The 23640-nt window shown below is 35.9% G+C and overlaps 1 protein-coding gene across 1 annotated transcript in view; it reads right to left on the bottom strand.

The window, feature by feature from the left end:
• The window catches only part of RYR2 (ryanodine receptor 2), a 311345-nt gene that overhangs the window by 75430 nt on the left and 212275 nt on the right, over positions 1 to 23640 (bottom strand). The window contains exons 52-62 of the mRNA XM_064158603.1: positions 23402 to 23565; positions 21418 to 21496; positions 20394 to 20483; positions 19169 to 19306; positions 17461 to 17538; positions 15745 to 15820; positions 13705 to 13831; positions 10332 to 10447; positions 8732 to 8796; positions 7653 to 7774; positions 4691 to 4740 (exon numbers count right to left, since the gene is read on the bottom strand). Of these exons, the coding sequence (XP_064014673.1) occupies positions 4691 to 4740; positions 7653 to 7774; positions 8732 to 8796; positions 10332 to 10447; positions 13705 to 13831; positions 15745 to 15820; positions 17461 to 17538; positions 19169 to 19306; positions 20394 to 20483; positions 21418 to 21496; positions 23402 to 23565 (1105 nt within the window). The remainder of the gene's footprint in view (positions 1 to 4690; positions 4741 to 7652; positions 7775 to 8731; positions 8797 to 10331; positions 10448 to 13704; positions 13832 to 15744; positions 15821 to 17460; positions 17539 to 19168; positions 19307 to 20393; positions 20484 to 21417; positions 21497 to 23401; positions 23566 to 23640) is intronic.

Genomic DNA, 23640 nt, shown 5'->3' with positions numbered 1-23640 from the left:
TGACCAGTGCTGAGTACAGGGGAAGAATAACCTCCCTTGTCCTACTGGCCACACTGTTCCTGATACAGGAACCAAAAATACAGGGTAACAAAAAAAAACCCACCTCAAAAGGTTATGCCTTTTATCAGCTCCAGTTTGCTTATTATTTTACTGCTGTGGCAATAATAATGCCAGCACTGATGAAGAGAAGAGTGCAAAATTGTACTAAAGACAGCCGGGAGATAGCTCAGTACTCAAAGCAGCCTAGACTTAAGACTGTGAATCAGACTGTCACGAAAAAGTATCTTCACTGTGCAGGTGAGTACATGCTGTGCATCACAGCACAGTAAAGACAGGCTCATTTGCATGTCCTGAAAATTTACATTGGCAATCCACTCACAATATAGACATATTTCAACAAGCATGTGTTTATCAGGGATCTGGTACTTCAAATGTTGCAACCAGATGGAAGGGTCAGAAACAGCTTAATTTCAGTTATTCTGAAGATCAGACAAACTCTAGTCATATGCCTGTAGCAGATGTTGCAGTGTGGTTGGTTCCACAGACTAGACTATCAGAGCAGAATTCAGTGACCATGATAAACACACACAACGTCAATCTAATCTGATTGTGTGCTGGTTTGAGGCTAATTGGAATAGTTTACTGAGAGAAATTAAATCCTTAGCTGTGAGAAGAAAAAAAACCAACAGTACCCTATAGCCCTCATTCTTCTGCTGAGAAACACAACTAGTCAAAATATAGGTAAGACGCTCACTTCACACACACTTCTGAGCTCTCAGTTCTGTTCCTTCTTTCTGGTGGTTTGGTCTCCATGGTTGCCTCTGCTATAACTCTTTAATCCAACCTAATCCTTTTTCCTCTAACCTCCTTGTTGTCTTTTTGACATCTCCCCTCAGATCTCTCCAGATTTATCAAGTGAGATATACGTGGGTTGATCTGGTTATTTCTGAAGTGAGGGAAAGAGGGGAGAGGGGAGGAGAAGGTTTAGGCTGGGAGCCATCTGGAGACTCTGATGTTTCTGGGAGGGGTATTGTGTTTCTGTATTACTTCTGTATTAACTTTAACTTGTATATACAACTATAAATATTGTGTATATATGTGCTTGTAAATTGTGCTAAGCTGTAAATATAGCTTTGTTCCTTAACTTCCAGCCAGCTGAGCCTAGTCTGGGTGATTTCATAGTGGGGAGGTAACTCCCAAACCGTTACAGATTGACATATTAGAATGTAGCAGTTTTATCCAAGTAATGCTAAAAATGGACTTTAAAAACAATCATTACATTTCTCTTCTGGAATGTCTCTTTTGGGTAGGATTTATATCAGATTGTTAGAAAGTGCTGTCTGCTATGAAAGATAGGTTTAGGTTCAGTGGAAATTCTCTGCTTTGCTTTTTTTTTCCCCTCTGTGTTTTGAAAAGCATTTTAAAAACAGTGAAACAAAAATACATAAATACCTACACCAAAAAAAAAAAAAAAAAAAAAGAAGTATTTTTTAATGCCTTACTTAAAATACCACAGTTAATACTCCAGAAATATTCTCTTTTTGAATTAAAGAGTTTAGGAAGCAGTTTGCTTTCGACATGAGATCAGAAGCCAATTTTTTTTAAACTGTGTTATGAAACCTTAAAGGAGGAGCATTCTAATCAAACTAGCTTTCTTACTGCATTCAATATTTTTTAGTGTATATTTTTATCTTCATTACATTTAAAAATATGTATTAAAATATTACTGATATTCAAAGAGCTGAAAATCAGATATGGAATACTCTGACGTAGAAATGAACGTGCAGTATACAAAGTGCCATTGTACCATGAAAGGAGAGTAGGTGATAAGTACAATTCAATAGGATAACAACTGACATGAGCTGTTTCTTAAAAGAACTCTTCACACAACTCAAAGCAATAGAGGTTGGATATAGGCAAATACAAACCCCCAAGTTCAAGATGTTTTAAGGCTGTAAGTATTCCAGGAGCTAGTATAAATATCAGGTTGATGGTGTGATCACCGTTCAGCATGTATTACAAATGGAGTTTGTACAACTGAATTTCTTTAATAATATTAGCTGCAATCCTATACATTTTATGAAGATTAATTGTTGTATCAGGAGTCAAGAACTGTTGCTGCATTGTGTGTGTGAAAGTGCTGCGGATATTGATTCCAGGATGCCTCAGTGATAGGACACTAATAAATTCAGGATGTGATTAGGCTCAGAAAGCCTTCTGTTTCTAAGAACTCCTCTAATTAATTTCTCTAGGTTCCTAAAAAGGAGTGAGCAAAACCAGGCCTTTCTTATCTGATTTATAGCTAATTTTTGTTGCACTTCACCCATTTGAAGCTTTTTTTTTAAATGACATACTCATATAGAAAGAATGTATTACTGGAGAGCTAAACAATATAAAAACTGAATCAAATTAGTCAATCAAACTACCAAGTATAAATTATGAATTGAGAAAGTACAAATTCAAGAGCTCAATTCACCAAAATTATTCACTACAACTTGCAAATTCAGCCCTTTAATAATAAGGTATATCAATGCAGTCTTACTGCTGCATAGCTACAGCTCTTGAACAGTAAATGACTGCTCACAAAATCTACTTCCACGCTGAATTACAATTCCATAATCTGAGTGACACCAGATGTCAAATGCAATTAACTGTTTAAGCTCACTCTGGAAGACTTGCATGCTTAATTTCTTATTTCATCAATACTTCTATATACAGGTTACATTACATGACTTTTCTTAATGATTTTCACACCTGCAGCTGTATCTTCAGAAGTATCATGGAATCATAGAATCAGCCAGGTTGGAAGAGACCTCCAAGATCATCCAGTCCAACCTAGCACCCTGCCCTATCCAATCAACTAGACCATGGCACTAAGTGCCTCATCCAGTCTTTTCTTATCATTCAAATTCACAATAATATAGAACATCTATACAGCATAAGTGTATAGCATATTGTTATTTGTTATGAGCAAACTCCTCACTATGCAGAAAAGTTATTCTTGAGCAACTCTTGCTCGTTCAAGGTGCCTCCAAAATGCACAAATTATTTTTTAGCCCCCAGCTGTGCTCAGAGGCTGTCCTCATAAGCACTTTCCCCACTCTACACAGGCTGTGTCTTTGCTGGTGTAAGCACAATTCTTTTGATCAGACTTTCTAATGTGATGCAATTCACCATCAAGGTAAGGCAAACTGTAAAGTGACTTTGGCTTGAACTATTAGGTCCACAGTAAACAATCATGCTCCAGATTCTTACGATGACCTTGTCATAACTCAAGGAAAAAGTCACAGTATCCATCTGTGTTGGCATACAGATTTTGTATTCTGCTAGTTATTGCACACTAGGAAAAGAATTTAAAAAAACAAACTGTAGCTGTAATGAATACTCAACTGATCCCATCTCACTCTACCACTTGAACAGTCAAGAAGAAATAAGCAAGATGAGATGTGGAATGGAAAAGCTCTTTAGTACTGAAGAAACTTATACTTACTTAGATTTTTAATTGTTACTCATCTTAGAAAAAAAAAATCAGAAGAAAAAATTCACACAATAGCAGAAAAAAACATTTGCAAAATTTTGATAGTATACCTGAGCAAGTTCATTCTTTGAAGGAGCAACCTAGGTAGGTAGGGCATGAACCAGAACTTATGTGCACATTTGTGACACTTCACCCTTCAGAAAATGCTGCAATAGTGCCACACAGCTGCTGAAATAACTCCATTCATCCTATGATCTTTTGTCTTTACAGGCAAATCCACTCAGCTCATCCCAAAATATATTTAAAAGCAATATCCCAAAATAACTTCCAATCTCCTTCTCAGTTAAATGGTTTTCTCAATGGACTGTAAGCTTTTTTAACACCACACTGCTGCAGCAAGTGAATTCCTTCCCTTCAAATTGAATAAAATATGTAGGAATTCAGTTAGATGCATGTTATCTTAAAACAAAAATCTAATTCACTAGCTAATTACCCAATTAGCTATGTTCACAGATACTGAATTTTGCAATGTAACCATTATAGTAGCTACATATGCATAGGATGTACTATTTCCACTATCCTATCTTCCTGGGTTAAGAAAAATTCACAGAGTATATGACAGTGCCATACATTTCATATAATGTATATACACTTGATGTAGACCTCAAATTGACTTAAGTGATTGTGATGGGGCAATAAGACAAACAGTGAGCTCCTGCTAGGTTCACATTATACTGCAAATATAGTACACATGCGAATGTGGAGTCAAGCGCATCTGAGAATATTGAAGGATTCCACAGAGCAAAACTAAGCATTTCAGCCCATTACAAATTTTCCTTAATGAATTCCCATAATGAATGTCCACAGAAAGTGCATTTCTAATGCTCTGTTTTTTTCCCAAACAACTTAGAATAAAATAGAAAATTAGTAATTATAATTAATTCAGCCTTCTTTTTTTTGGTAGGATAATGAAATCCAGATATTAGTTGACACACATGGAAAATTAAACAACACCACCCCCCCAAACTGATAACTACAAAAGCTTTTTATTTAATCTAATAATTTGTGTGATCTGCTAGCCTAAACAATTACTAGTCTGTGAAGACCATGCATTTCAGCCATGCAGCATACAAAGCAGCACATAACGCAATGCAAAAACGGCAAAGAAAACCAAGTGATGGCCATGCTAGTATTTGTCAAGGGTCTCCTTACCAAACAGTGAAATCCTATGCCTGACAAGAACTCCAAGTTTGCAGAACAGGCTGAAGACAAAAGAAAAAATAGAAGAGAGGGGAAAAAATAAGGGAGGGGAGAAGAAAGAAAAAAATAACAGCTGATATATGAGCAGGAAAAGCAACATGATGTCACGCAGAAAGAATCAATTATCAGAGCAGAATATGGGACAGAGTACTAAAGAAAGAGTTTTAAAGTGCATATCCTTAACAAACATGGTTAAATAAGCACATATTATAATTAAAGAAACAACAACAACAAAAAAATTAAAAGCAAAGCTAATTAATATAGAAGCGTATTGTATGATAACTCACAAAGAAATAACCATCCAAGCTTTGAGAAGTAAAATGTGGTCAGTGTGCTACTCAGGATACCACCAACAGTTTGAAAACAAAAGATAAGGGAACCAGACTAATTGAAGGGCTTGATAGCAAATGTTTAATTAGCCCAATTTGGACCTTGCAGTCTTGAACACAGTGAGAATTCCTTTTCAAGTACATACCTAACATAAGAAATAGCCCCTTAACATGGTTACAAAACAACAAATATTTATACAATCAATTACTTCCTTTCAGTTACTTCCTGTGCTGATGAGCAATGTCTTGTTCAGAACAATGAAGAATGAAGTCTTGAGTTAATTCATAGAAGCAGGAGCACACTGCCCTATACAAATTGACCTGGCCTCCAGATTTAGGAAGGATTACCTCAGTCTCCCTGTTTCACTTCAGTCTGAGAATTTTCTCCGAGAGAGACATCAATTTTGGTGTTACATTTTGTGTTGCAAAACCCCTCAGCTGTAATATATGACATGACTAGTATTTTTGAAAGGTACACAGGCTAGTCACCAGTCTCTGGTTTCAAAGCAAAAGGCATCTCTTTGCAGTTTCTGGATAAGATCTGACCATGTAGTTCCACTGACAGACAAGAGCATGGTAACATTTATGTCCAGAATCAGAACAGCAAGGTTAACATGGTACTGAATATAGCTAATTAGCCAGCCACCCAGTGATCCACTATAGCATCACCAAGTGCTTTGTTTTAGAAATGAGTCTGGTTGGTGCATGTTCAGGGATCTCTGTTCACTTTTTATTTTATGAGGCTTTTTTATGAGCATTCTGGTTCACCCAGTCTATCAGAAAAAGCTGTACAGAAGCATGTTTGCATCACAGAAATCTTTTGCCTACTCTAACACGTTAAATAGCTCACAATCTTATTTTCTCTCTATGTTTGCACAAAGTCAGACTGGACCTATTATATCTAGTGCAATCAGTCTAGCTTAAATAAATAAATAAAATGGCCAGTGGCCAGCACTTAGATTCACCTTCAGAAGTAACTTTACACATCTGCAATAGTACAAAGACTTGAAAGATGGTTTAATGGATGAGAGATGCAAAAAGGTTCAGTGCTGAAGAGGCTGGTTAAAAATCAGATGGAATATAATGCCACCATGTTTCATAAAGACTTCTAATCCATATTTGCCCTCAAAATAGATCTGGATTTAATGCATTTGCTGAACATGGAATGGTTATTGTACTCATTAACATTGTCACTGCATTATCAGTATCCACATTTATACTTTTCCATAGTTTAATGAATGCAAGTTTATCCTCACTGTGAAAAACAAAGCAGTCAGAAAACGTCCTTAGCTTGAAGAAAATCTTACATATGCATAGTATTCAAAGAAATTTAAAGGCAAAACTCAGCAGAAAATCCAAAATTCAGCTTTGACTAACTCTCTACAGTACTGTTGAAAGGGACAAAAATCAAACAAAACCAAACAAACCCCAATAAGCAGAGAAAACCAACAAACCAAACTGATCAAACAAACAAAACCAAACAAAGCAAAAACCCATCCCCCAAAAAAAGAAGTTGGGAATCTATTAAAATGGCAAAAAAAAAACCCCAAACATTTCAGGAAATGGATCATGTAATGTAGTTTCTATAACCTTTGCATCCTGATAATTAAGAACTAAACTGCACAACAGCACTGTTTGTAGCTATCATTCATCCAAGATTTTCTTGCCATTGTTTGCTTCGCTTTGGTTGGCAGTTCTGAACAGCAGTTCACTCAGTTCTGTGTGGCAGCAGCTCTCATCCTTTTGCTGGGCTACATTTCAGGAATCTCACAAAGCTGGAGAGCATATGTGCAGAAGTTCTGAATCCTTGCAGCAGATATGCTGATGTATTCAGGTTTGACATATTCCAGAAGTAGGGGGTTTATTGTCATGACTTAATAAGTGAAATATTGTTATCCCAGACACAAGACCAGCAGCTCACAGAGTGGAAAATTATGTAGATGCATGTGTTTTGGTAGAGATTTTAAATTCTTTGAAGAATTCTGTTCAGCCAAGCTGACAGATCAGATGAGTTCATGAGATAAGGATCACTTATGCTTAATGTTGTTACTAGAAACTTCAGTCAGTATTCACACAATCTTGCAAACTCCACAAGCCTGTATTACCATTCATTTGCCTTACAGAGCAGCAAGTAGTTTTGCATGGTTCAGTACCTGGTAACAGCTAAGAAAGCAAATAGGATACTTGTACATTACAGGTATGCATTAGGTCTTTGGTGAAGCTTGTAGTCCACTTTACTACATGGTAAATACATGTTTCAATTCAATCAGAAGTGAAACTAAGTGAAAACAAATTTTAGATAGCTGGTCTAAAAAGTAGATAGCTTCCTGAAAAGATCAAGTGGATATTTCTCTGATATTACTACTGTTACTACTATTTCACAGCATATAAGCATAACTCTGTATTTCTCTCTTAATTTTATACAATGACTTTTCCTAACACAAAAAGGAAGTGGAAAAAAAATTCATTTGTGTGTTCATAAAAATAACTTTCTGCCTCCCATTTCTAACTTTCCTGCAACTGACTGCTGCTGTTTAAAGATGAGCACATGTATGCATACACATAAATATTATTGTAAGTCTTACCTTGTCACCATTTCTTTCTCCTTATTAGAGGCATGCCCTCCACTGCTGAGAGGTCTACTTGCTGCAGATAAGAAATACAGGCGATGGTTTTTAAAATACTGATCAATCAAAGGCAGCACGACCTGAAATTACAGCAGAAAGAAGTGGTTATCTCAGGGCTTTCAACCATCACAGAACTGGTATAGAGGCCTGACCAGCTGGAAAGCCACTTTGCAGAGGAAGTCTCAGTGGGCTGCAAAATGACCACGAGTCAATGATGCACCCTCAGTGCCAAGGCAGCCAACAATAAGACTATTGTCAGCAGGTACAGCAGGTTCCTTCTTGCTGCTCAGTACTGATGAGCCCACAGTACTGTATCTGATTCTGAAATCCTCAGTACTAGAGCATCTTTCACATAAGAGATTGAGTGAGATGGGACTCTAGTCTTCAGAAGAGAAGGCTCAGAGAGGATCTCATTGATGTGTATAAATATGTGAAGGGAGGGTGTAAAAAAGATGCATCCAGACTCTTTTCAATTGTGCTCTAAGACAGGACCAGAGGCAGTGGAAACAAACTGAAATACAGGTGACATTGCTTGAGCAATGAAGTTTTAGATTAAATGATGACTAGTGGGCACTTCAAACAACCATTATGTAGTTTCATGATGTCCTGATGACATCAGTATGGTTTTAAAACAAGGGAAGAAATAAGGGAAGTGGCACTGGTAGATACAAAGCTGTGTATCTACTAAATACTGGCCACAGTACCCACTAATTACTTGTCACATTGTCTGAAGACTGCAAAAGAGAAAAATCTTCAGAATTATAGGCAGAAAATGTAGGGAGGTTATGAATAACATCATGAGTAGCTGCCTATCATGGAGCAAGCAAACAATCAGAACATAGGATCGTAAATTTTTCACATCTATACTTTGTCCTACAATATTGTCAAACTGTTTTTATGGCTGCTGGTTTTGATTAATAAGGTAATGAGTCTAACACAGAAATCTGCAAATATAACAATAACTGTATTCAACAACAAATATGTTCTGATTTCAACTATTTACTACATGACAAAGAATAAACAAAGATATACTGTACTTTGGCAAAAAACTTGATTTCTTGTTCATATGGGAAGTGTTCTCCTTTGCCTCTGCTGCCACCATCTGCAGAGAGAAGAAAATTAAGCTCCCTGTCATATATCCTTATTACAATCTACTCTGCAGTTTTCTTAGAAAGGGCACACTGCCAACAAATAGTAGCTGTCTTTAGATGTGGATTTAAGATAATACAAACTGTAGTTAAGGTGGTATCTTACAGCCACCTCATGAGAAGAAGAGTTATAGCAAACAAAATTTGCAAAGACTATTGGTCCAAATCTTCTTTAAAATGTAGATATCTCGTAGCCTGAAGACATGTGTGTTTTTTGAGATTAAAATCTGATCCTGTGTTTGTATTTTTCCAGCTATTAGTGACAATCTGGAAGCCTGAACTCAGATTCTAATGGAACACCTCTCTCTAGTTGTTGCCAGAAGAAATTACCCTATTTTCACTTCTTATTTGTGGAGACTGTAAAATAATAGAATTAATAGCTAGAACTACCTTACTGAAATTAAAATCGCTTCATTTCCTCCATTACTATAAAATCAAATGCTCTTTACAGACATAGTATGGAACAGCTACCAGATCATACTTCAGTTTTTATCATCTTTTTACTAATCCATTGTGGCACATGAATGGCATTTGTTCCACCACCATTTCAATATTTATTCATTGGTGGTCTTGCAGTTATGCAAAAATAGTTAAATGGAATGAACCTATGACAATCAAGCATTAGCAGAAGTAACCCAATGAGTTATCAAGGCCAGACTTTTGCTACCGTAAGTAGTCATAGCATATAACTACTAATAAATTTGATTATTTCCACTTCAAAACTAGACAGGTTTTTGGATGTGCATTGTCTCTGCTGTTCCTGACATCAATACAATGCCTATTAGAATAGGCATCAATACAATTAGAATGCCTATGCCTAGACACTAAGCAAAGCATATGTTATGGTAACTAGCATGGTCACATCTAGCTGCTTCTGGCCAGATTTTTTTGGCTTTTACTGCTCATGTGAGAAGCTTACTTGGGTCACCAGTCTTTTTTTTTTGTCGGGTGGGGGTTTTAAATTTTTATCCTTAACAAAAGCAGATCACATAAACTTCTTTCCTTCATTGACAAAACATGTGCAGGGTGTTTATGAAAGAACATTCCCACTGTGGGAGTTTGTAAAAGAGGTTTCTCTGCTCCACCTCCTTCTCCAGAGGAAACTTCAGAATGGTACAAACAACTGGTTTAATTTGCACTGTGAAAGAGGTATTACATGTAAGTATTAAGATGAACATGAGAGATTATAAAGTTCTGCATAACTACAAGAAGGCAGCTAGTTTTATTTTTCAAAGAGTTAAAGTCATTATAAATTTTCACTAAGCACTGTTCATCTGGCAAATGAATATGGGAAACTGGAATGAATATGAGAAACCAAAATGAGCATGCAAACTACATAACTTTCCAAAATCCTTCATCTTCATGAACTATAAGATGAAAAACTCCTAGTTCAAGAACGTATCATCTAAAAAGAATAAATATTGTTGTCTTTATAATATCAAGCATCTTAGTTAATATTTTGTCAGAAAATAATCAAGGAGTACTATACCAAACTCCAAAATATACTGATGGGCTTCATCCACATATCTTATAAGTTGCTGAAGGAAACTGTAGGCAAAACGTTTCTCAATGGAAGGTGTGTCTAATTCCAAGTCCTTAAATCCTCTGCAAAAAGAAGCAAGTCAATTTTCACACATGCAGAAGGATTCATACAGTCTTACCTCTCCATGCAGTCTGACAATATTTACTCCAGTAATGATTAACTGCTTATTAATACAGAATAGTCCAGTGTTTGATGGAAAAGGTATGCTTACAGTTGTATTGAGCGATTTCATAGACTCATAGAACCATAGAATGCTTTGAGTTGAATTTGTTAAGATGAAACTCAGATTTCCCAAGAGGAAGGCTACAAAAAGCTGAGATGAGTCAATCACAATAATCCAGGACAACTGCAATTTCTTTTCCTTACTTTTAAGGCATTACCTATATTTCCCTTCAAGGATTAACTCTTGGGTGAAGAAGTTTTGAAACTGTCACAATATTTTTATTTAAACAATCAATCCAGAAGTAAATTTAGTCTTCCTCTTCATGATTTTTCCCCCAAAGGTCAATTTGTAATGGAAGAACTTTGAATAGCTATGTAGCATGTGAAAAATCAGAAGAAAACCAAAATAAAGTGACAGAATTGAAGTTCACCTTTTCTAATATGTTCTATTAGAGTTACTAGTCTGAAAAGACTATCTTCTTCCAACAAGTACAAATTTGCAGAGAGTGGTTCTATGGTGTAGGCTGATGTCTGCTAGCAACAAGTTGGCAATGACATAAGCCTTGATTCTGTGGGATCAGGACTTTTATGACAGCACATGAAAAAGCTCTGCTTAGCCAGCAAGGGAGACGGTCAGCCCACTGCCAGAGGCTCCAAGTACATCAGTACTCAAGTTATTTTTCAAGGTAAAAAAGTATGCCTACTGAACACAGCTGCACACTTTAAATTAGAATACTGCTTGATGGCAAGGTTCTGCTTCAGAAAAAGAGATTATAGAAGTAAAACAGATTTGTCAGCTGGTACTTTCAAGGATAAAATAGTGCCTGCTTCATTAAGATTATCGAATCAAGGACCTTCTCAATGCAAAAGAGAGCAATAATAGGGAAGTCATACACAAGAGCACACAGAAATGTGGCAAACAAGGGATAAAGAAGAAAATGTTGGACACTGAGGGTACATTAAGAAATTTTAGGCAGAGCTTTGGAGAGGGCCACCTGAATTTTGTAACTCCTAAGAGGAGAGGAATGAGGAACATGAGGATTTATAATAATTGAGGCAGATCATTGGAACTGAGGGAATGTTCAGGGCAGGAGGACTGAGAAAGAGCAAAAGGGAGCAAAAGGGAGCTCTACACCTTGTCACTAAAGTCTGTCACATCATCTTACTAAATTGTTCCTTAACCATCTCTCTGTTCAGTGTGATTCACTGCCCTATATGTGTTTGCTGCCAGTAGTAAGTGCTAGCTACTGGCAATACTGGGCCAACAACTGGAGTCACAATTCAGGTGTAGGCACCTTCAGGCCTACAAGTACAAGTAATAGGAGTGAATGAGGGTCTCAGCATCAGTAATTGGAGAGACCACAAGTTTTGGAAGTGCCTCTGTGGGTCCTACAGACTGTAAGACCAGAGTGTCAGTTACCATGGGGACTGGGATGAGCTTATTTAGTGCTACCAAATTGAGTCAGAGTGGTGGGATAGGGAGAGGGGTTAGGCAGCTCTGGTCTGTGGGGTCTGCAAATGGAGTAAGAGGCAGTCTTAGTTGCCAGCCACTGGGGTAGGAATGCTGTGTGTCCCAAAAATATAGATAATGTGGGATGGTAACGTCAGTAAGGCAAATGGAGGGCTCAGTGCTAGCAGCTGATCACTGGCCATATGCCTGAGTGCCATGTGCGTAGCAGGGGGGGAATGTTCGTAACTTCCCCAGATCTGGTGTGAATGAGAGTGCAGTAGACTACAACAGTGAGTGTCAAGTGAAAGATTGGGAAAATGTGTGCATGACATATGTTGCAGAAAGTTGAGTGGTAAGCAGACAAATGAAGAAAAAAAAACAAAACAGAAAAAACCTCATATGAATCAGATGCTTGTTTAGGCAGCACACTGGTTACAGGGGCAGGAGGTACACTGACTAACTCGAGAGGAAGTCTTGCATTTGACTAGCACAGAAGGATGTAGATGCAGCATGAACTATTTACTAGATGATACCTGTGTCCCAGTGAATGATTGTCTTTTCGTGCCTCTTAGCCTTTCACTCCTCCAAAACCCACTTTTCCCTCATGTTTGAGCAAGAAATATAAAGGATTAGTCAAAAACAAAAGTGTAGCCTTGAATACAGATGAGAAGCCTTCTATCATTCTGACAGGGGATAAGAAAGAAATCTTCACTGACTGACAGACTTCTTTGTACATGAAGGGTACTTCCCTTCCTTTGAAGGGAAGTAAATTGAATTAATCCACCCACCCAGAAAGATTTTATGTATAACTATGAGGTTAGATTTGAGGCTCCATAAATGAGACAAACTTCATATGTGATATAAAAGAAGGAAGTAGGCAGACCTTAAGTAGATGTGGTAGGCTAATTAATTCATAATGATTGCTTAAACCCATCTCTGTGATTGTTTCTTTCACTTATTAATGTTCAAGTCATACAAAACTCAGATACGCTTTCAGCCTTTCCTTGTGACTCAAATTTCCTAAGCCACATTGATTATGTAGATAAGCCTCCAATTTAATTAATTTTTTATTCATGATAGATGTATTAAAATCAAAAGAAATTATGCATGCTGTTCTGCAAAGAATAGCATGTGTGTGGACTGAATTGCTGATTACTACATTTATGCACTATCATTACATTTACACTGTACACTGTTTAAAAAACCTAAAAACCAGCACTTTTCACTTCTGAAATAGTTTAATAACACTACAAACTAAATCAGATGAAAGAAATAAGTAGCAGATTTTAGAAATTAAATGGTCTTACCAAAGCAACTGCCTAGAAATTTACATGGAGAGGTAGGTGCAGGTGCCTGACCTATAATGAAGCCTTAAAAATTCTATCATTTGTAGAAAATAAACAAGTTTACTAACAGCTGCATGTATGGAAAGACACTAGAAAAAAAAACACATGATGATATGTTGAGAGGCAGAAGACATGCAGATGTTCTGGAGGACTCTGCTTGTGCCTTCCAAAAGTCTTGCTACTATCTCCGTAATCCCTTTTCTCCTTCCAGTGTCCTACGTGAAGGAGTTCGTTCTTTCTCCTAGAAAACTGAAACCTTAAAATGACCTGACCACAGATTTTTCTTTAAGTTAAAAAAAGAAAAGCAGATATCAAGAGTACTAGAAATCTTCTGTGATACTAATACTAAACAGAGAATTACCTGGACACAACATAGCCATTAATCTGTAGAAATTTCAGAATGTCCTGTGCTTTTTCTCTGTCCTTGGCTTTTTCTTTGGCAGTGAGTGTATCATAAGGAACAAGAAGAGGATGGTTGCCTCCTCCTACTATAGAATATGAAGAGAATTAAAAAGCAGTTAGCTGTCTGTTAGCATGGTAAGCCCTAGTATTTAAAAGGACTGTAATAATAATACATACCACATTACAATAAAATCTAACCTGAAATAACAGCAGTGTACTTTTCTGATTCTTTATGCAAACCTAAAAAGTATTCAGATATGTACTTTACATGTAGCTACAAAAACAGCTCTAAAATAATCAGCTGCTGCAAGTACCAGGTAAATATGTTGAACTTACTGCAAAAAACTGTTGTTGCTAATGTGTTTTATACTTATTTGTTGAAGCTGAAAATATTTCAATAAATAACACACTGTTTCACAAGCAAACTACAATACAGACAAACATATAAGCATATACAAGTCCTGCTTTTAAACCTTCTGAGGACAACAAAAAGGGTACATAAGAGTTTAGCAAGATATAGACATATCCAAGATTGTATTAAAATGATAAATCAAAAACAGAAAATCAGAGCACGTTGTTCAAATGTAGTTAGACAATGTTCCAATCTAATCAAAGGAGCACTATCAAAACAGAGAAGTAAACAGAAGAAATTATTTGCATTGCTTAGGAATAACTGATGTATTAACACTTCTCTGAATGTAAACTGTTGATATGGCAGGAAGATAACGTGGCTTTTATTAATAAAAAACCTTTCATGAAAAGCAACTGACATCATAGAGCAGAACATCACAAATCCCTATGACACTTTCTATGAAACACCAGGAAACTGTAAGGGTAATGATCACATTCAGGAAAATATACTATCTTAAGTCTAGCAATAGTATTTTTACAAAAGAACATAATCTTTATAGAAAACATCAGAGACATATCCTTAGGTGATTTTGTCAGCCACATAGTCCAAAATTTGCCATTATTCTTGTGTGATTCTCTTTAAGTGTATTCAAAATGGTAACCTAGGAGGCAAGTCTGATGGTCTGGCTTTTCAGTTGGTTTGGGTTCTTTGTAGGAAGCACAGCCTCTAGTGCTGGGCTGATTGGGTTTTATTCTATTATCACAAAGGTGCTCTAAATCCACCTTATTGCAACAGACATGCAGAAATGCATATCTGAAATGCTGAAAACAGACATGCAGAAAGGTATACCAAGCCCAGTAAGTATACATGCCCCATCTATCAAAGTCATTAGGCCCATAAAAGATCCTCTGATGAATTACAATGAATACAACCAGTGTTCAATGACTGACTTGTAGTCTTCAGGTGGTTAACATACTTATGTATGCGAAAAGTCTTAAATGAAAAATAGGAGCATTCAGTGTTTGAAATCTGCATTGCTCTTCTGTTTTTTCCACAGGTATAATATTTGAAGCCTAGCATATGTACATACTGGAGGAACACTGCACACTGTTTGAGGGTCAGGTTTTGCACAGCTGCCAGATACACCTACTTTTCACACAAAGAAACTCTCCATCAAGCCTCTCCTTCCTTCACTATAGCCCATGTCCAGCTTTCCAAGCACTGTACTCCTTTGCATAACACTATAAATACTACACAGTGTTCTTATTGAAGCACTGCTTGGAAGCAAAAACTCTGCTATTTTTCCAGTAGCCAAGGAATCCTGAATTTTGTGTATCCCATGGCTACTTTTGAAGGTTTAAAGTTTGTTGTCTTTTTTTTTAAGGCTATAAAAATTAAAACAAAAGCTGTATTAAGGAGAAATATAACTAAAGGTATGGAAATTCATGGTGATTTTTCCAAGGCATTTCCAGGAAGAAATTTATTTTCTTACAAGGTCTTAAGTATTGTATCTTTGCTGGAAGCTTACAACAGATGAAAAAAAGCAAGCATACAGTAAGTAAAAAAACAAACAAACTTTTTCAAATACATCACCTAAGTGGATCACAGAGAACTTAAAATACTGTAAATACCTATAGTAAATACTACCTTTGGCTTCAAGCTCCATTTTCTTTTTCTTTGCCCATATGTTATGGTAGTTTTCAGCCATCATTTCAGCCATAGCCTTAGGAAAAATAGAGAGCTTAGTGATATATTTTGCAATGGTTAACCCCCAAGAAAGACAATTTTTTGGTTGATATTAAGTAACAGGTTTAAGTCTCTAAGAATTTCAATACAAGTAAACTACAATCATTCACTGAAAATAAGAGTTTATATTGAAAAACTGTGATAGTGAATTTGGGTAGCATGGAGATATGAATTAGGAACTTGGGCTGAAATGAAAACTTAATATGAAAAAGGAGGAACCACAAACAGAAGTATAGTTTATAAAGAGCACTGAGGTGGTTGCAAAGAAGACGAGCTTCAAAATTAAGGACAAATGAATCACAAAGTCAATCAGTTCTGCTTTAGAGATAAAAGTTACAAAGGAAATAAAAGTAACAGCAAATATTAGAGGTTATAGCATAATAGAGCAAACAAGGCAGTAATAGAAGTTCTGGTGCCATATCTTCTCTGTTTTGTAACAGGATGGTTAATTTTATGTGGGTTTGGTTTACTGTATAATAATATTATGATGTTCACACCTATAGTTGTCTTGTAAGCATTAAACAAAGCCCGTAGCACTTTGACTACAGTGAGTCTATGTCAAGTGATGTTATTATGATGAAGCTGTTTCCCAGTTTAAGATACTAACTTTTTGGAGTTATCAGCAACCTACCAAATATTTTAATTCAAGTAAAATAGTTAATTGGCAACAAAATTTTATCATTGTAAAGCTAATCAGAAATCTCCAGTGGTTTGACATACGAAACTGGAAACTACAAGACAGGAAATCCATTGTGAGAATTTTATCAGACATATCAGTATGTACTGTTAAGTTATTCAATTACTTCACTACTGCTGCTTGTTTCACAGTACTATGACAGAGCTGAGTATGGACAAACTTAACCTTGTGTTTCAAGAGCCAGCTTTGAATACCATGTTGCCATCGCTAGACTGGTACAGACACTCGTGCTAACTTAAAACTATCTCGTGTAGGCCTACATAGTACTGTAACCATACCCACAGTAAATCAGGAGACTGAAAACTATCTTCATAGTCTATTAAACACTAGGAAAAAAAGCCTGATTTTTCTAAAGACAGAAGCATCATTTATCAACTGAAAAATATTGTTCCAGGTAATATCAATTTATTGCTAGGTCTGTCAGAATCCTCTCCTAAACTTTTTCATTCTCCATTCTCATAAAATTAGTTGTACCAATTGTTCCTGACTCTTATTTCTTCAGTCAAAAAAAACCCCAAACAAACAAAACAAAAAAACCTCAAGCAAATAGTAAGGACAAAATGTTTTGGAAGGATGGTGGAGAAATGAATGATACAAAAAAGCTGATGCTGGAGGCTCTTTATTATATAGAATTCTTTTCAAAACAACAGATGTTTGCAAAGGGAGCTGAGAAAATCAATCCAAAACTTAGATATTTTGGTTTTGACATAAACTGTATTTTCAAAAGTAACAGAGGATCAAAGAGGAAAAAAAAAATCAAAGGAAAATACCACAACAAACCAAAATCAAAGTACATCAAAGAAAGTAGTATTAGGCACCAAATTTGTTTAAAATAAACTATCAGGGAAAAAAAACAAACAACAACAACCAAAAAAAAAGCCTGCAAAAAAGAGTAGGCATAGTAAGTGTTTCTGACTTACATGTAAGTCTCTGGAGAGGGTAACATTGCTCATGTCAATTGCTCGTGGAGTGTAACCATGGGCTGTATCTACAGAGATCTGAGTGACAAACAAGCAAAACACTGGAGTTAGATTATACGATACGAAGAAGCTAACACTAAGATACAAGATCTAAGAAAAATAAACAGTTGCATGTCTACAGAGCAAAAAGATTATATGAAGCTGAACTGAAAAAAACATCAATATGGTAAATGTCAGTGAGATTTAGGCAAAGTTCTAAATATTTGCTCTCAAAGACAGTAATGAGGCACAAATTCCCCTCATTCAGATGCAAATTTGACTTGAACTTGTTTAAGATTTGAACTCATTGTGGATAATGCTGTACAAAGGTTATGATTATCTCTATTTTCCTCATCAGGCAAAATCTCAGACTGTCTATTAAGGCTAAATTCAGACAAAAATCAAACTTTGAATTTGGCTTTTCAAGCCTATTTCTACATGTAGGAATAGAACCGTCTACATAGATATCTCTTTTCTTCTGTCACTCTTCCCACACAGAAAATATCAGTGTTTTGTCATTCTTTCTTTCTATTGCCTAAATTTGTCACAGGTTTGGTCATTACATTGACACAAATATTCAAAGAAGGGTAAATAGGAATAGATATTGCCTGGATGCCAAGTCACCAATGCAACAAATGCAGCTATAAAAAGGGCATTGCTGAGTTTACCTCCATGGATTCCATCATAACCTATTAACTCACGTACCTGAAAGGTATAACCTCTTTCAGAATGAACAGAATTTTATTTCTATGTCTGATATTATTTTCCTATGCATAAGACCTAGAAGCTCAAAGGCCTCCTCTGAAAATAAAGAATTTTAGTAGGCAATTATAGTGTGTAGATTATGTGTAGTTCAGCCCAAATGCTAGGTCAGATCACCTGATATACACTGTCTAGTGTCTGTAAAGAGCGAAGACACACACATATAAATACTGCCCAGCTGAGTGGAGATAAGAGGGAAAGATTTTCCCCCACCATTCTATTTCCCTTATTGGTTTAGCTCCATGTGTGTCTGTGTCAATGAGAGAGATTTTTATTTCCTCCCCAATTTAATTGAAAAGTATATGGAGCTTTAAGAGAATATAGTGCAGTAATTTTCCATTTTGTCCTTGCAGTATTTAAGAAGGCTATTCTAAAGGAAAACATCTAACATTTTCAGAATGTTGTCTGTCTGTAGATGTAAATCTGATGGTGCATTAATGTCAATCTGTGTATTAATTCTCCTTAGAAAAAATAAATGGTTTATTGTACATTTACTTTTTCTTACTAGTTTAAAGGCATCTACAGACACCAAATCCCAAAATACAGCAGACTAAAATCACATTAATATTCACCATAAATATATAATCACCTACTGATGTAAATAATCCCCTTATATAAAACACTTTCAAATTAACAAACAGATTCCTACATCAGTTTTGTAACTTTTGGTAAAATGTTTAACAATGTATAACTTTGAATCAGGGAAAGAATGTTCCAGCTTCAGTGAATAGAAATCCAATAGAATTGGATCCAACAGAATAGTAATCCAAACTTGCACAACTGCTTGTGAAATAGGCTTTCACATTTTTTTTTGTGCTACAGGTTTATTTCACTGCTTGCAAAATCAAAGACTAGAAGGCAGTTTTTGCATTCATTTTGAAAGTAAGTGTTTAGTAAAATGGCTCACTTGACTGGTTTGAGATATGCGACGTGTACGGTTATACAGTGCCATGGAATCTCCCTCTCGTGTTCTTTCAATTCGCCATCCCCAGGCCAGCATAGTTTTTAGTGATTCTTTGATTGGCCATCGATAAATTTCTTTCTCCTAGAAGAAGGTACATGCAATAATTGTTTTGTTTGCTATGCAGCTGTACAGAGCAAAAAATAAATGTTGGTATTTTGCCTAGTTATATAAGATTGTCTTTTCCAACAGAAACAACTCTATGATTTATGCAAAGAAATGTACTGGTCCAAGGATACTTCAATGAAACAAATCGTGGAAGATATAAAAAGGTTTGTTCATAATTTCAGAGGTGGGCAGGAGAATTCTGGATCTAAAGGAAGCTGAAGATTACAGGGAAAATCACGTTAGTGCCACATTCAGACTTGAACTCAAAGGTGGAGCAGGAGTCATTCATTTTTCTCTGATACATAAATAAAAAAAACATAATGGAATCATAAAAAGCCTGTGCTGGGACAGACTTCTGGACATCCATCAGGCTTAACATTCTGTCAAGGTCAGATAAAGTAATTATGTTATCAACTGTTGGGTCATCTAGGGCTTGTATGTCATGAATATTTGCAGTGCAGGCAGATTCTCCTCTTCTCTGGATAACCTATTTCAATGTTTAATTGCCAAGGTAAGAAAGATTTCCAGACAGCACTTCTACTGAAGCAATCTACATCCATTGCCTCTTGTCCTGTCACTCACTGTGCATCCCCGTGAAGAGAACACATCTATCGTCTCCATAACTAGCATTTAGAGACTGGGAAACCAAGCTCATAACCCTGTCAGCTCTTCAAGCTGAAAGAACCTAGTTCATAAATCCATGCATCATTTATCAAGTTATCCACTCTTCTAATCCTCTTGCTGACTCTCTGCTGGAGACCAGACAAAGCCTATACCTAAGACTTTACTAAGCAAGTAGACATTCCTTTATGAACTTACTGTAAAAGAAATAAAGACACCTCAGTTCCATCACAAGTTATGCCATTTAAATTCAGCTGTTAGAAAACAAGAGTTTGAGTGCCCCATTTATAGCACAACAAACCCCTTCTCCCTTTCTTTCAAGGAAGGAAAGTCATGGATTAGCTGACAAATTCCAAATACATTTTTTTTGAAGTGATGCAAACACATGGTGACTTTTTCACAGTGAATTAATCACCCTGGATCAAGAATGAAAAATTCTTACCTTTTCAGATAATAACTTATATTGTTTCATTAATGGTTGAATTTTTGCAGATTCAGAATACGTTTCACCATATGTCCATCCATTGGCAAACTGGAAAACAGAGAAGAATAAAATTGGCAAAGGAACAGCAAAACTGCTCTCTTTAAAATTTTCTTTCTGCCATTACCTCAATCTTTTCTCAATCAACACTTATATTAGTTACACATAATGAAATTAATTTTGAAAATGATTGATCACACAAAGCTAAAACTGCAATACATCTTTCTTTTAAATATTTATGTAGAGCAAAATGCTGTGCTACAAATGAACTGTTTTTGAACACTGGACACAAACTATAAAAAGGAATAAAAACCTTAAAGATGCTTTTTTTGTTAACAATTTGAAATCTCAAGTACATCAAATTCTTAAGCAATTAGCAAGTGTGCTTACTCAAATGTCAACAATAAAAATATTGAAATGATGAAACACTATTTTGAAATACACTTTTGCACATACAAAACTTTTCCCCAAATGCATTTTAAGAAAATATAGCTTTATATCTCACCTACATATTAGTTTGTAGCATTACAAAAAGTGCTATTTCATAGAATCATAGAATCAACCAGGTTGGAAGAGACCTCCAACATCATCCAGTCCAACCTAGCACCCAGCCCTAGCCAGTCAAATAGACCATGGCACTAAGTGCCTCATCCAGGCTTTTCTCGAACATCTCCAGGGATGGTGACTCCACCAGCTCCCTGGGCAGCCCATTCCAATGGCAAATCACTCTTTCTGTGAAGAACTTCCTCCTAACATCCAGCCTGTACTTCCCCTGGCACAACTTAAGACTGTGTGCCCCTGTTCTATTGCTGGTTGTCTGGGAGAAGAGACCAACCCCCACCTGGCTACAACCTCCCTTCAGGTAGTTGTAGACAGCAATGAGGCCCCCCCGAGCCTCCTCTTCTCCAACTTCTATCCAGAGTAAAATATTTTAAAGATGGAGTGGATTCCAATACAAATGCTTTAACAGCGATGTTGACTTTACCTTTTCCATTGACCATTTGTCATGTGAGTGTTCTGCATATTTGTTAATGAAATATTCTAGCTTTTCAGGGATTGTGATGCTGAAAGTGAAGAGAAAAGCCATTATATCACACATGCTAAAATAGTAATGCTTTTGTTTTGAAGAAAACGATGAGTAGTGAATACACTCATTGAAAACATCTTCCAGTGATCACACACAGTTTGTTCTATGGTCCAGTTAAATCAAGGGGAAAATCTGAGTTATATAATAGGCACTGAATAAGGACCATAGCTGTTTCTAAGAATTTTACTGAAAGCTTATGTGCAGAGAAAAATCAATAATGAACTTTCTTAAGATTAAAGATATAAGACCCACAGTTATAGAAATATGGGGGTAACTTAATGCATGTGCTTAGTATAAACCAAGTGTGCTAACAGTCCTCTCATATATTCCTATACATCTATTTTATATGTTTCTATATATTTTATTATATGCTTTTAGCACTAAAATGTAAGACAACTCAAAAGGTATACACTCAAAGCTTTACTTTCCAACACTCCAGTGAATATGAAAAATACTAAAATCCTTATCAAAACCAAATAAAATCCTGAAACTAAACACCACAAATAAAACACTAGTCCTTCAGTGGGTATACAAGAGAATGCAGAAGTTAAAAATTCCTAAGCAGTAAAAGAAAAGCAGATCTATTTCTCTCCTTAATTGTTGAACAAGCACCTAGAGGCAGAATCACCTTTAAAAAAAGAGGCATAAAATATTAGTATTTTTCTGCATCTGCATTCTTACAAATAAAAGACAAGAACTGCCTGTTAGTTTATGAAATAACAAAATATTCTCTCCTAATACAAAAAATGTTGGCATCAAAAGTATTACAGTGCCATCTACTGCTAGTAGAAGAGTTTTAAATCTTCAGGGTCTAAGAAAGCAGAAAGGTAAACTGAAATTATGACACACAAAGGCCAGACCATACTTATCCAATGCAGTCATCAGAGGTTTTTATTGTTTGGAAGCATGTATTTCGAGGGAAACTCTAATAATAGTAAAAGACTGCATAATTTCAGTGGCATTCAGTTGTCTAGTATTGAAGGTCACATTGCCTATAGCTTCAAAAACATAGGTCTAGGACTACTAAGCAAGGCAATGCAGGATTTGTATGCTGAAATACACATTAGATTGGATGTGATAAAGATAAAAGTAGTGCTTTCTTTGTCTTGTTGAATCATCAAAGACTTGTTGACTGGCAATGAGGTGATTGATGTCATAGGAAACGTTAAATAACATTTTCTCAGGCTTTCAAATATATTCTGCCTATCTAAATTTTCCCTCTGAAATTCCACCAGATAAAGTCATCTTCAATTAAATGATAGTATAATAGCTTTATTAAATTTTATTAAACCTTCATTTACCTTAATTACATAATAAAGAAATTAATTTTAATGGTCACTAGTGAGATTTCAGTATTCCAGTCTAGATTATGTTTTTTCCTATGATATTTCAATGTGTATGCTCTAATGAAGACATCAATGTACTATTGGCATTCCATATCCTATATGTTAATACAGACAGAAAGCTCACAAAGGCAACTGCAGTAAATGCCTTACAAATGGTATTTTTTGCAAAATATAGTGCATAACCACACTGCTGTAAGCCTGTTCTATACAAAGAAGAATGGAGCACTGGCTACAGACAAAATCAAGACACAAAAATCCCATTCAGATATGTGTTTTACATAAAGTAACTGAAGAGTGCTAGCTTCTGGCTGAAAATGCCTTAAAATCTATCTTGAGCAAGAAATTAGTTATGCAATTTTATAGTTACTGATTTGAGGATTTTAAATAATCAAAATTGTTAAAGTCTCCAATTTTATCCAGAAAAGCATCCAGAAGAGAATAAAAGCTGTTAGTTCACCTCACATTCAACAATAGACTCCATCTCTTCTACACAGTCATGATAAAAAAATCTAGTTGCCAGAGAGTAATTCCCTTACTTTGATGTATCAACAGGTTGAGGGTTAAAGTTCCCATCTGAATCCATGGAAGACTGCTTTTCCATCATATTGACATAATTTGATTCCATGTAGTCTGGAGGTAAGGCCCCTGCAACTGCACTCAAACAGGGCAAAGCCAATTTGAACAGTTCTTGTTCATACTTCTGTGGAACACACAGGAGATAGAAAATGAGTAGTAAATGGAAGTGATCAAAATCACTGATACAGCTATGTGTGAA

This window comes from Pogoniulus pusillus, chromosome 18 (genome assembly GCF_015220805.1).
Source record: "Pogoniulus pusillus isolate bPogPus1 chromosome 18, bPogPus1.pri, whole genome shotgun sequence".
In the NCBI taxonomy this organism is placed as follows: Eukaryota; Metazoa; Chordata; class Aves; order Piciformes; family Lybiidae; genus Pogoniulus; species Pogoniulus pusillus.
Note: the sequence above shows the minus strand (reverse complement) of the source record. Positions and strands in the feature narration are given on the sequence as shown.